Source organism: Coptis chinensis, chromosome 4 (assembly GCF_015680905.1).
Source record: "Coptis chinensis isolate HL-2020 chromosome 4, ASM1568090v1, whole genome shotgun sequence".
Taxonomy (NCBI): Eukaryota; Viridiplantae; Streptophyta; class Magnoliopsida; order Ranunculales; family Ranunculaceae; genus Coptis; species Coptis chinensis.
In genome coordinates, this window is record NC_141459.1 from 44,043,217 (window position 1) to 44,058,366 (window position 15,150).

The 15,150-nt window shown below is 35.7% G+C and overlaps 1 protein-coding gene across 1 annotated transcript; it reads left to right on the top strand.

Moving 5' to 3' along the window:
• The first annotated feature begins 518 nt into the window (after positions 1 to 518).
• Positions 519 to 8,463, top strand: LOC147503614 (protein MAINTENANCE OF MERISTEMS-like). The gene is made up of 4 exons (XM_086604904.1): positions 519 to 821; positions 903 to 1,070; positions 1,159 to 1,484; positions 8,373 to 8,463. The coding sequence occupies exons 1-4, from the start codon at positions 519 to 521 to the stop codon at positions 8,461 to 8,463; spliced, it is 888 nt and encodes a 295-aa protein (XP_086461030.1).
• The last annotated feature ends 6,687 nt before the right edge of the window (positions 8,464 to 15,150 follow it).

Sequence of the window (15,150 nt, forward strand, 5' to 3'; positions counted from 1 at the left end):
GTAACATGAAAATTAATTAGTACTTTAATTAAATTTTTTTAACGAAATTAAATTTTCTCCTCATTGACTTTTTGTTGTCTTTATTGTTTTAGGAGCACGGAGTTTTGAAGTGTGATAAGCACCTAACCAAGTTAAATCAAAGGAATCTAGAGTCAAAATTTAAAAACTCTCCTAGATTTAAAAACGAGCTCAGAAATACGGGTTTGTATGATCTCGTGATGGGAGTATATGAGCATCAGGATTCAGTGTTGGTCTCTGCGTTTGTGGAGAGGTGGCATCCGGAGACCAACACATTTCATATGCCGTTTGGGGAGATGACTATCATTTTGGATGATGTCTCCCAACTCCTAGGAGTCTCGATCAAAAGAAGAGCCATGTAAGGGAATATTGATATGAAGTTGGAATAGACTTGCAAAATTCTTAACCGCACTCTTAACATATCGTTGGGAGCGATTAAGGCGGAGTTGGAAGCTAGCCACTTCATATAAAAAATAAGGTTACAATTCCTGAAGCATCACATGGCTAGGAAGGTGCATGATAATGTGATTACAACATCAAATGGTTTTGTGAAGCCGGCGCCGACCAAGGTAAAGGTACAGCGTGCTGTCAGAGGTTATTTGTTATTCTTCTTTGGATGTACTCTCTTTCCCGACAAGTTTAGGACTTCAGTGCCTGTTTGTTACTTGAGGTTGTTGTTGAAGTTTACTGAGATCAAAGACTATGCGTGGGGTGCAGCAATACCTGCATACTTGTACCGTGGTCTTGTGATTGCCGCAGGTGGCAAAGTCGAAGGCATTTCGGGCTATTTCACTCTCCTACAAGTAAAATATTTACTATTTTAGTTTATATGTTAACCTTTTATCTTATTAATATTTTAATTGTATGTGTATTTTCTCATCTAGGCATGGACCTACGAGTACTTCACGTGCTTCCTGCCAATTCCAAACCTGGAGTATGAGTTGGCGCAGCCTCGATGTCGTAGGCACTCAGTTGCCGCTCCGCATTATGCTAATGCAAAACATGCATTGCAGTGTTATCGAAAACGTCTTGATGAGACAACTTGTTTTCAGGTAAGTATATGGGCTTGTTTAATATTTTATTGATGAATTGATGGTTAAAGTATGTGATTATTGATTTATTCAACTTCTCATATGACAGGTTGAATGGTTGCCCTACGACAATGGTATAGCTTTACGCCCGGTGGATGATATTGTTTATTTTGAGGGCTTTATATGCTTTTTTGGTGTCGTGGAGTTTTATACTGTTTGTAGGGTGGTCCATCAGTTGGGTCACCTGCAGCTTATACCCGCTAATCCTATTCGGCCAAATGTCGTGACGAGAACTACCAATGGACGCGGGTACGAGGTCAAATGGAATCTTGTTTCGGCATATTGGACCACATGGGAGAATCACATGATCCAACCCCAAAATCGAGGAGCCCCGGCAAGTTATCCATGGGAGTGTGAGTTTGGCTACATGGAATGGTATGAAAAGAATACTCACATTGGAATGATAAATCCTCAACTTCCTATTCATTTCTCCCTACAATAACTTCCTAGTTCCAGTGCTCAGCTGGTGAGTTTTGTGCTTTTATAATTGTAGTTCCGCTCTTTTAAAACTGTAAATGCTAACTTAGGTTTGCATTTCTTTTTACAGAGCAACATTCTCGATGAAACTACTCTCATGCTTGAGAAAGGTCTGCAATTAGGTGGGTATGAGATTCCCGAGGAAGCAAGAAAATCGTTCCACGAAGCGGAAAACTTGACCCGGTGCAAGTTTATTGGTGGGCGTTACAGTTGTGATCGTGTCTAAAGTTGGAGCTTTGAAGTTGGTTTAGGGTTTGGTTGTATTAGGGTTTGGTTAGGGATTAGGGTTTGAAGTTAGAATTTATATGTTTGAAGTTATTAGTTATGAATTTTGAATTTGAAGTGATGTATATGAATTTGAAGTTGAATTTGAATTTGAATATGAACTTGAACTTGAATTTGAGTTTGAGTTGGAATATGGTTTGATGTATATGAATATGATTTGATTTTGAACGTGAATTTGAGTTTAAATATGATTATGATTGTATGTATATGAATATTAAGTTGATATTATGTGTGTATATGAATTTGGTTTGGATATGAAATGAACTAAATCAAATAGTAAATTTGCTATGATTTTGGTCCAAACTACCCATCTAGGTCGTACATAACCATAGAAAACGATCCCCACATATCATTCACAGACGAAACTGGGCTTAACGACCTCCTCAGATTGCTGGTCTATAGGGACAGACGAAACTACCCTTAACGACCTCCTCAGATCGCTAGTATATAGAGACAAACGATCTTATGGGGTGGGTCGTTTAGGTTATACTATAAGCGGTCCACAGAGGTCTTTTATAGTGATACCGAGAGGTTTTCAATGATCGTTTAAAGTGATTCTGAGCGGTCTAGACAAGATCATTTAGAGTGATCTCATTGTCAACTGTCATATTTAAATTCAACATTGATAAAACATAAAAATGGTAGTTTACCTATGAAATGAACGATGAAACTCAAAACGTGAGTAAACTAAAACTTAATACGTGCCTATATTTATCAAAGATTTCTACTCTCAATCCTATGAGATATAGTGGAGTAGATGATTTGTTCCACTCCTAGTCCTTCCGCATGCTGTGTTCTCTACGTATAAGTAATCTTAACTCTAAAGTCTAATGAGATTTTTACTTAAATGGCAACTAGACTACGATGCAACTACCCACAAGATGCAACTAGTCGACTATTAGAACAACTATGAGAATGCTAAAATCGATTATATGATAAGGAGTTAAAGGGGATTGATTCCACCTTAACTCGACTTAATCCTACTAACGATGAATCGTCAGAATCCGAATTGAATCGCCCAGCAACAACTCTGTTACTCCTAATCCCTAATTACACATGGCATTTCTACCAATTCATAACTAGCATGTGAACGATTACTCCCATTCTCATGGTGAACTAATCATTTCTAGAGTGGAAGGAAAATTACGACGACTTTACGATAATCGGAATCAAGCTTTCATCAAGGCTTCTCAACCCCCTCAAATGGAGGGTTAGCCGAGAATCATTACGCAATCATTCCCAATGGAATTCAAACAAGACATGATATAAAGATTTGAACTTTGCTTATTTAAACTCAATTAGAAACTAATCATGCAATAATTAATTGAAACTAATAATGATAAGTAATTGAATCTAAGAATTGAAACTAAACAATTAATGGAAATGAAACTAGATTATCAAGAACACGGTTTTATTAATCTAATGAATAATAAAACAATGATTCAAATACTAATTTAATAATCTACTTTGTTCTAAACTAATTAATTAAACATGAAACTAGATCTAAAACAAGATATGAAAAACTAATTAATTAACTAATTCTAAAACTAATTAATGGAGGCTAACTAATCTAGGTCTAACTAACTACCATTAACAAAGAGTCAAGCTCTTGTTTTTATACTTTCAGATCCAAAAATCGTGCATGGGCTTGGAGCCATGTTTTGGGCCAGAGAATCAGGCCCAAAACCCAATTCTTTCAGTCCAAAAAGGCCTCTTCAGCTGTAGGTGGCTTCAACAGACTTTTCGTCAACTTTTGCTCCTCTGATTGGATCAAGGCTTAGACCATTGGAAAGATCTTTCCGAGCCGGTCGTTTTGACATAAGGTAGGCCCAATTCCGAGGTCTGAGTCCAAAGATACAGCCTTCTAAGTTCTGCATCGACTTTGAGTCTTTGTTTACGCCCCAGCCGACTTTTCAGCTTTTGACCGGGCTTTAGAAAGGCTTTGTCTTCTTGAATCTTGACCTTTAATCACAGAACTCCTTAGCAACCGACCTTTGCTCCTTTATCTCACTAAAGTGGCACATTTCTGCACATAATGGACTTTGAAGCCTCTAAAATGCATAAAACACGTGTCGATGATTAACTATTAATTATTACTCACATAATTGGTCTAAAAGTATGACTGTTACAGGGTTAAAACTACAGTTTTGGGCTCTTATCAAACATTAAAATCAAATTCAAATTCAAATTCAATGTCAAATTCAAATTCAAATTCAAATGTCATATTCAAATTCAACATCAACGTGAAATTCAAATTCAAATGTCAAATTCAAATTCAAATTCAACATCAAATTCAAATTCAACGTCAAATTCAAATTCAAATTCAAATGTCAAATTCAAATTCAATGTCAAATTCAAATTCAAATGTCAAATTCAAATTAAACGACAAATTCAAATTCAACGTCAAATTCAAACTCAACGTCAAATTTAAATTCAAATGTCATATTCAAATTCAACGTCAAATTCATAATGAAACCCTAATCTATATACAAAACCCTAATCCGTAATCAAATTCAAATGTCATATTCAAATTTAACGTCAAATTCAAATTCAAATGTCAAATTCAAATTCAACGTCAAATTCAAATTCAAATTCAAATTCAAATTTAACGTCAAATTCAAATTCAATAGTGATATTCAAATTAAACGTCAAATTCAATTTCAACGTCAAGGCCAGTTTCAAATGTCAAATTCAAACTAAGGCAAATCATAATTCAATGTCAAAACTTCCAGTAAGAATGGTGAGAACCAAGTGATAATGGTGCTCAAAAGGATGGTATATAACATGTAACATTCCATATAATGGATGGTATATAGTATGTATCATTCTTACTTTAGCAGTCCAAAAGTTCCAGTAAGAATGGTGAGAACCAAGTGATAATGGTGCTCACAAGGATGGTATATAACATGTAACATTCCATATAATGGATGGTATATAGTATGTATCATTCTTACTTTGGCAGTCCAAAAGTTCTAGTAAGAATGGTGAGAACCAAGTGATAATGGTGCTCACAAGGATGGTATATGGTATGTAGCATTCCATATAATAGATGGTATATAGTATGTACCATCCATACTTTGGCAGTACAGACGAAAATGGCCTTAACGACCTACTCAGTTCGTTGGACTATAAAGCCAAACGATCTTTCTGGGGTCGTTTATAATAATGGATGTTATATAGTATGTATCCACTGATATGAGCGGTCTTCTAATATCGTCTAGAGTCATATTCGAATTCACCACCAACGTTAAATTCTAATTCAAATTCAACATCAAATTCAAATTCCAAATTCAACATCAAATTCAAATGTCAAATTCCAAATTCAAATTCAAATATCAAATGTCATATTCGAATTCAAAGTAAAATTCAAATTCAAATGTTAAATTCAAATTCAAATGTCATATTCAAATTCAACGTCAAATTCAAAATCAAATGTCAAATTCAAATTCAACATCAAATTCATAACGAAACCCTAATCTATATACAAAACCCTAATCCGTAATCAAATTCAACGTCAAATTCAAATTCAAATGTCATTTTCAAATTCAACAAATTTGACGTTGAATTTGAATTTGACGTTGAATTGGAATATGACATTTGAATTTGAATTTGACATTGAATTCAAATTTCACTCTAAACGATAGTGGCAGACCGGTCAGAATCACGTTAAACGTTCTTGGAAGACCGCTTGGAGTCACTCTTAACGACACCTTCAGACCGCTTTAAGGTGATGTAAACGACCCCATAGGATCGTTTGTCACTACAGTCCAGAGATCTGAGAAGGTTGTTAAGGCCTGTTTCATTTGCAAACGATATGTTGTGGTTGTTTTCTATGTTGTTGTACGACCTGGGTGGGTCGTTTGGACCAAAATCAAAGCATATGGTTATACTATTTAGGGTTTCTAAATTAAACAATCATTCAATTGTTATTTCCTATAAAAATACATACTGGGTCGCGAAACCTTGCAATCCAATTACTTGTGTTGTTTTGATTGGTTACTTTTCTTTTCTGGAATGGAGCTCAATAACTAGTTGATAGTAATGATGGGGAGGAAGAAAGAATAGAAACTCAACAAGGAACAATGTAGATTGACAAGTTCTATACGACATAATTCAATATTCAATTACTACACAGTATGGAAATGAAAAGAAGCCTTCATTGCATACATCCATGCAGATACTCGAGCCATCATCTACACATTTTCGTTTAACTACGTACAAGGGATTACATCAGACCTAGTCAATTAGGATAACACCCTCCCAGCCACCACTACCATCACATCAAAGCTATACAATTCACTTTAATCTTCTTAGCATACATGAATCCATACTTCCACCAAATCTTAGTCTCCAGATGTCTATCAAAGACTCATTTTAACACCACAATGATTCATTACATTTCAAAATATTCACAGCCATCTTTGCACGATGTTTCAACATTTTCTGTGGAGTGAAGCTACTCTTATTGAGCTCTTTACAATTGCCAATTTTTCGCATAATCCTACACACAAATACGCCACAGTCCACCCTGTTACATGAAAAATATTATTAGTATCCGAACTTTATTTCTTGCGATGAAATGAACTAGTTCTTAAACATCTCTAACAACGACAATATAATCCATATAAAGCTAAGATGACTATCACCATCTAGGGGCGGTGCTAAGCATGTGGAGTGCGACCGGATAGGGCCCCAAAATTACCTATAACGTGTTGATTCCAAAATAAATCAAATTAATCCAAAATTCTAACGTAAAATATTCTTTTTTTTTATTAAAAAGATTATCATATTGTCTCCATTAAAAGAGGAATTGAAATAAATGTCATACTAATTAAATTATGTTTCCAAAATAAAGTTTTATTTCTCCATTCAATTAAGTTAGATAGCCAGCTAAAACAAGGAAACGAAAAACGGAGGTCAAAAATAAAGAAGACTAATAATTTTTTATTCTTTTTCCACACAATTTCAAACTCTCAAATTTTCAATTTTCACATTCTCTTATTCCATCAAATTTTCTACTTCTATACTCTCAAGAGATGATGGTCTGGCTCTTGCAAGGTTACTAGGCATTCAACTAGTTACTCCTCCCATAAAATATTTGGGTCTACCTCTATCTGCTGCTAGACTCTTCCTCTACTTGAGAGCATCACTATTCGAATGTCTAATTGGAACCTCGCTCCTAACTAGGTTACAAAATAGGTTCAATAACTTGCATGATATAACTCGTTATTGAATATATGCGCTTATTTACCTTTTTAATTTACATAGTAATAAGTTAATGAATTCAAACTGATAACAACCCAAATACTTCTATATGGTTTGAACCTATGTGTTCACATGTACTACTCAATGTCGTTCTGCAGCCTAGAAATGGGATTAACTTACCACCTGATGCAACAGTGAGTGAGCTAATGACTGGAGGAAAGTGGAATCAGATTGTTCATGACCTTCCTCAAGGTTTTGTGAAGCAAGCTATCCTTAATACTGAGATACACTACAACTAGGATCGAGATAGGGTGGTCTAGACCCCCTCACAAGATGGAAAATTCACCTCAACGAGTTCATATCAAGCCTTATTAGTGCCGAAGCCCAAGGTTAAATGGAGGCATCTAGTTTGGGGTAAGCTAGTAATACCAAGGCAATGGTTCTCACTACCTGGCAAGCATTTTCTGACAGCCTTCTGACACAAGATAAACTATTGCATAGAAAGGTTATACAAAACTCTTCTTGTGTGTTCTGCAATAACCACCGAGAAAGCTCAAAACACTTATTCTTTGAGTGCCCTTACACTCTACAAATTTGGAAGAGCATCAAGCACCACTTGGGAATCATTTTCAATACCAATAACACAAACAGAGAATGGATGAGGATATTCAAAATGGCTGGAAAGAAAAAGTGTGATTATGAAATTTACAAAGTGTATATTTGTGCGTCTATCAGTTATGTGTGGAGGGAAAGAAACTTAAGAAGATTCCAACAAAAAACTATGGAGTGGGAACATGTAAGAGACACAATGATTAATGATATGAGAGTTTATCTGCAAGTCACTTTGTCGAGAGTCAAAGACACACCCGCATCAAGAAGCTTACTGACAAAACTAGGGATTTCTTCACAATTCAAAGAGAGAGCGACCAAGAGATGCAAATGGTTGAAACCAGATCACTAATTTGTGAAGCTCAATGCTGATGGATCTTTATCTCAGAAAAGTCATAGTTATTGGTGGTGTAGCTAGAGATGAAAATGGAGAAGTCCTTTTTGCTTATACAGGTTCAAGAGGAGTGAGATTCTACATATGTACCAGGAACTATAGGCTATTGAGCAGGGGTTACATAAGTGTAAGGATTTTCTAGTGACAAAATTGGTGGTGGTCTCTGATTCTCTTAGGGCCATCAATGCTCTAAACAGTGCAGAAAATGCGCCATGGTATTGTCAAAACTTGGTCTTGGAGATACAAAAGTTGGCACTATAATTTGACATCATAACATTTGATCATGTTTACAGGGAAACAAACCGAGCAGCAGACTACTTAGCTAGTCTAACTACTGATGTAAATGATGAATGCACTTTCATTCCACCTCTGGATTTAAAGTGATGTAATATTATAGAGGATAAGAGTGGCATGATAAATGTAAGACTTTGATTAGTTATGAATGCAGGTTAAGGTCTGCCGAACCCTCTACTTTATTCAAAAAAACAAAAAAACCAAATACTAGTAGTATTCAACACAAATTTTTTTATCTCGGGATGAAATGAAATAGATTATAGTACTTACGAATCCCAAGGTTGTTGTGGGCAATCAACAATCGATATGGCTTTGAGTGGCTTCTGATCATGATGTTGAGGCTCCAACTGAGCGTTTGCAAGTTCTTCCTAAACCTTTGCCTTCTGTTGAATGAGAAAATACAAGTCTAAATATTAGATTAAAGGAGCTAACTAATGAATTTGGTTATGGAAGACATATTACACGTGTTATTCTATTTTAGAAGAGGGTTGTTTACCATTTGCAGTGCAGCTTTGTAGTGTGGGCAATTATTTGGATTTCCTCTTGCTTTGATGGAGTTGTAGAATTTCCAATTCATTGTTTGACTCAAATCGAGCCCCAATAGAGTGAAGTGGCTGTCCACAACGATAGGGAAGAGCAAATTATGCACCTGGTTATGGTCTTTGGCCATAATTTCCAACCTTTTCGTCAGCACGCGCTTCAAACCTTTTTCTTTTGAGTTTTGATTTTTGGTCTCAGGTGATATGTATCTCTATGGGAAAAAAAACATAAAAAAAAAAGTTGTAATATTAGATGTCAGGTGGTATAAACTATTGCCCCCATAAACTATTAAGTCTGTGGAATTGAGTTTGATGTTCTTACGTATGCCCAAAAATTAAACACGATCGATTTGATTTCGGTTCTAGGGTTATTTTCAACATATCTTCCGTACCAGTCGACTAAAAAAAAAAAAAAAAAAAACAGAAAAAGCTATGTGTAGTTAGTAAAATGTTGAATTACAGTAGTGTATGATTGAGAATTTAGATAATAACTTACGTCGCTTGAGATCATATCATTATGCAGCAGTCGTTGAAGCTCCACTCCTCCCATACGACTTTCTCTTTCTTTGTCTTCCCATAATACTGTGCACTTGAAAATGTTTTTATAAGATTGCTCTAATCTTTCTCGGTCATCGTCATTGATATATCTCAAGCATTTTGATCGTTTGAGCTCTTTCAACCTCATTTTGGGTTGACTAACACAAGTCAAATCATCGAGATCAATAACATTGACCTCTTTCTTATTCTTCTTAGTAGCAATCCTTTTCTTCTTGTTTTTCTCCTGTGCCACTTCCTTGGGTCCTATTTGACCCACATACATCACAAAACCCTTTTCACAGGGAGACATAAAGAAACCCTTCTTTGATGCTTGTGAGGATCTTGCAATAGATGGACTTCCGTGAGAAAGACTAATAAAATAAGCCATGAAACCACATACTAAAAAAAACCCACAATGACACAATTCCTTATGAGGGAGAGTTATAAGAAATTTAACTAACTACATTCTTACTTCATTCAAACTAAAATATAGTTCGTCATTCGCTCAATGAGTGGGGGGTTCAACAATTTTGACTTGAGCTATATGGGTTCAACTTGAAGTCATCACACACAACCAACAATAACAAGCAAGAGTATGACAACCTCATGAGTCAAAACAAAATTGTCGCTTCAAAACAATCCTTTAAGACATTATCTATATATGTGATAAGACAATATCTATATGACTCCTTATGAGGGACATAATCTTTGAATATTGTAGAAATGAATATCATATGAAAATCACAAATAAAAAGGGATACCGACCATATTTACCTTCATCTGAGTCTGGTTCACCCTCACCCTCACCCTCACCCTCACCTTCTGGGTTATCATCTGTGAAAATTCTTGGTTGGTCCGTCGCAGTCAAATCTTGCACAAAATCCACATAAATATGAACGTGGCCATCTTCCCGAGGAGATGAATCTGTAAAGAACTCTTTCACTATTGCATCAGTATCTAGAGGAATCTTCATGCCCCTAACCAACCAATAAACGTATGTATCATCATTGGGAGGACATTCAATTGCTCGACGTATCGAACCCAACAATTGCCCTCTAGTCACTGGTATCATCTGGAACTTGAGTTGAGTTTCTACAATGGTCCCCCCTTCGTACTCAAACATTTTTATCTTGTTGATCTTATTAACAATCCAAAGCGCTCCATAATGCAGCTTGATGAACTTACTATCAAGATGAGTGCCATCGGTGGCATCATCTCCATCTCCATCCCCATCTCCTTCTCTATCTCCATCTCCTTCTCCATCAGCATCGCCATCGCCATCGCCATCAACATCAACATCAACATCAACATCAACATCTCCATCTCCATCTCCATCGCCATCGCCATCGCCATCAACATCTTCCTCTTCATCTTCATCTTCATCTTCACCCAAAATTGCCCTAAGTTGTGCATTATCAGACTTGAGGTCAGCGTATTCTCTCCTCAATCTCTCACACTCGGTCTCAGCCTCTTTTAGTTCATAGCATCGGTCTAGAAGAATTTGTTCTTCCTTGTTGATATCTCTGAGCACTTGACTTACTTTTAAGGAAATTTGATCCTGAAATGAAAAACTGAAATTTACCATTGAAAAATCAAAATCATATAATCCACGAATACATCCCACCATTCTTCATTGCTAACATTGATCCATTAATGTAGTGATATATGTCATTTATCATTTCAAAGCTAAATGATATATTATGATATAGAGAAACTAAAAGGAACCCATCATGCCATATCGATAGAATATAGATGGAATTTTACTTCTAAGAAATCAATGATTTACTAGATGAACAAGATAGAAGATTACAATTAGGATAGTATATAGTATGTAGCATTCCAAATAATGGATGATATATAGTATGTATCATCCTTACTTTGGCAAACCAAAACTTCCAGTAAGAATGGTGAGAACCAAGTGATAATGGTGTTTGGATAGGATGGTATATGGTATGTAGCGTTCCAAATAATGGATGATACATTGTATGTATCATCCATTACTTTGGCAGACCAAAACTTGATACAAAGAGGAGCTCTCACTTCACTCACTTAGAATGATCTCTCTCACTCACAAATTTCGAGTACGCCCTCTCGACTATTTTTATTGCATATTAGTCCCTACAAATTTAGCAATTCGCCCTTCAGTTAAATATTCCTCTGTGTACTTTTTATATATTTTTACTCAAACTTGTCCTTCTCAATAACATTCTTTAAAATCTCAATTCTAAATGTTGTTTCATATACACGCAATCCAACACTAGATGAAAACTATATTAACATGTCGCAATTTCTTTAAACACAACAAAAGGTCGTACAAACAAAACCCTAATAACTTAGGAGAGTTCTAAAAAATGTGGTGTTTCACACTTATCAAAACCAAAACTTACCTTTGCTTTACTCTTTTTGTCCAACCCCTCACCTACTACTTGTGGAAACTTGTGATTGAGCACACTCAGATCCCACTTTGCGCACCTAGGGTATTGCGTTTCATAATCATTGACCGGTGAGATGAAGTCCACCGTATGCTCACAGAACTAGTACTATCATTGAAAAAAAAAACACAGTAATTATTCAATCACTCAATAATAAAACCTATAATACCACTAAAGTGGGTTTAATACTTACATGTAGTTGTACCACACATGTAGCAATGCTCATTGGGCTTTTAGCACTATGTTTTCTAATCTGCTTCATCATGTGGTCGGAGATTGTTGCTGGCCATGACACCTTATTCATTTCTTCGAAACTATAGACGTAGTACACTTATGCTGAAGCCAGACTAAAATTTGATTTTGTGAAGAAGACAGAGTTGAGCATAAATAACACCATCAGCTTGGCAAAGTCGGCTATTGATTCCTTATCTTCTTTCTTCACAACTCCTTCTAGTGCACTCCGAATTTCAGAAGTGGTGATGATGCTAGCGTTGAAGTATTTCACTTTAAAATCAAGTGCATCCCCACTCAAAAACTTCTTGTCTGGTTTACTTACTGCTTCAACAACATTCTCACCCTATTTTGGTAGCCCAAAAGTTAGGCTCACATCCTCCGGAGTTAGTCGCACACTAACTCCGTGTATTAAGAAACACCCCTCCTCTGCGTTGAATGCTTCAATGATAGTCTTGATGACTTGACTAGACTTCGAAACCATCTTCTCGGTCAGCTTCAAATCATATCAACATTTGAATAGTGGGAAGAAAGGGGTTTTCTTCATCTCTTCCAAGTGACACTCTTTGATTGCACTTTTAAAAGAGTGTTCACCCATAACCTTCACCAAAGACGACATTCCACTCCGGAATGGAGTTACCTTTCTCTTTTTGTTCCTCACTACCTCTTGCTCTTGCTCATTTGCTTTGTCTTTTCCTCTAGATTTGTCCTTTCTCAGTTCCTAATATAAGATATTTGTTGTGAACAATGTAATGGAAGACATAAGACATGGGATAGTTTTGTAAAAACAATGTATACTACATTAGATAATATATACACATGGCATAATATATACGGTGCATCATCCATCATGCAACATATAACAAATCGATGACACTTAAATTCACAAATAAAATCTTACAAGCGTGTTGCATTTAACACAACTCATGTATGCATGCTCTGTGACATGCCAACATATAAAGATGCAACATAAAATAATCAAATGCCGATAAGAATGCATGAAACCAATAATTAAATCAAACGGATGCAAAGACAAAAGAAAAATGGGAATAAAATCCTAATATAAACAAACTAAGTATAATAGAAGCTTACAATCGCAAAATAATTATAACGGGATATCGGTGTAGAATGTTGGGACACACACTAAATGAACTGTACACCACAAGGGTCAAATAAGATATTGATTAATGCCTTCAAAGGTTATTAAGACTAAACAAGAAAATTAGGGCCTACTGATAAGAGCCCAAAACTGTAGTTTTAATCCTTTAACAATAATACTTTTAAACCAATTATGCGAGTAATAAATAAGAGTTAATGCTGATTACGTGCTTTTATGTATTTCAGACATTGAAGTCAATTATGTGCAGAATTGTTCCACTTTGGCGAGATAAATGAGCAAGGGTTGGTTGCTAAGAAGTTCTATGATTAAAGGCCAAGATTCAAGGAGAAAAAATTTGTAATGCCCGGTCAAAATCTGAAAAGTCAAAGTCAACGCGGGCAGAAACAACACACAAAAGTTAGCAGAACTTCCAAAGACCATATCTTTGGACTCAGGCCTCGGAATTGGACGTACCTTATGTCAAAATGACCGGCTCGGAAAGAGCTTTCTAATGGTCCAAACCTTGACCCAATCAGAGGAGCAAAAGTAGATGAAAAGTCTGTTGAAGTCAAAGCCAGCTGAAAAAAGCTCTGTGGACTGAAGAAATTGGGCATTGGGCTCGATTTTCCGGCCCAAAACATGGCTCCTCATCCCATGCACGAAAATGTGGATCTGGTCTCCTCCATTTCCATACACAAGACTTAGCTCTTAAGGAAGGATTAGCTTAGGTTAGATAAAAAGTAGCCATTAAAGAATAATCTAGATCTAGTTTGAGAATTTTTATTGGTTAATTAATTAGTTTTTCATACCTTGTTTTAGATTAGTTATTTGAATCATTGTTTATCATTCATTAGATAAATAAAATAGTTAGTTCTTGATAATTTCGATTTTTGCTATTTAAAATTGCTTAGATCTAATTTCAATTTTTGTTTGTTATTCATTTCTTAGTTGTTTAATTTCAAATTGAATTCTTGAGTAGATTGATATAGTAAAGTTATAGTATTTATATTATGTTTTATTCAATTTCATATGGAAATGATAGTTTGATGAATCAAGGCTAAACCTCCATTAGAGGGGTTTGATGAAGCCTTGATGAAAACTTGATTGTGTAGTGTAGAATCGTTGTAAGAGTATATTCCACTCTAGAAGGTCGTTGATTCGCCATGAGAATGGGTTGGACTTCCTCACATGCTAGTCATTATTTGGTAGAGATCGCCATGATTGATTATGGATTAGAACGACCAATTCTTATCGTAAGAACGTAAGAATTGGATTACAACAATCTATGATAGTTTATTTAGTTGGATTCAAGGTGGATTCAATCCCCCCCTAATTCTTACTCTAGATTCAAACCGTAGTATTCCGTAACATTTCGTAGTTGAATCACTATAGTTAGTATCTTGTTATTTGAATTTGCATCGTAGTATAATTCCCTTTGTAAAACTCTCATTGACTTTGGTAGGATTGATAGTCATAGAAAACATCGAATGCTAAAGAACTAGGAGTGGAACGAATCTTTTACTCCACTCTATTTCGATAGATTCGAGAGTAGAAATCTTTGATAAACACTGTCTTCGTAAGAGTTTTAGTTTTACTTGCGTTTGAATTTTATCATTTATTCGTGAGTAGAATTATTCATTTTTTCCTTTATCACCTACTGATAACAGAAGCTAATAACTTGTAGAAATTTATTCAGAACAAGATGAGAAGGGCTAGGGAACCCTTTGGCAGTACATAAGGGCTTAATCAGTTTCATGTCCCTAAAGTAGTTGATGCCCCTACTCAAAGTATCTTCAGTAATGGCTAAGAGTAAAGGAGACAGTGGGTCTCCTTGTCGAAGGCCCCTACCAATTTCCATAAAGCCACAAGGACCTCCATTCAAGAGCACTTAAATCTGCTGCAATCCATTTAACTCTCCAATCCATTTAATGTCAATACT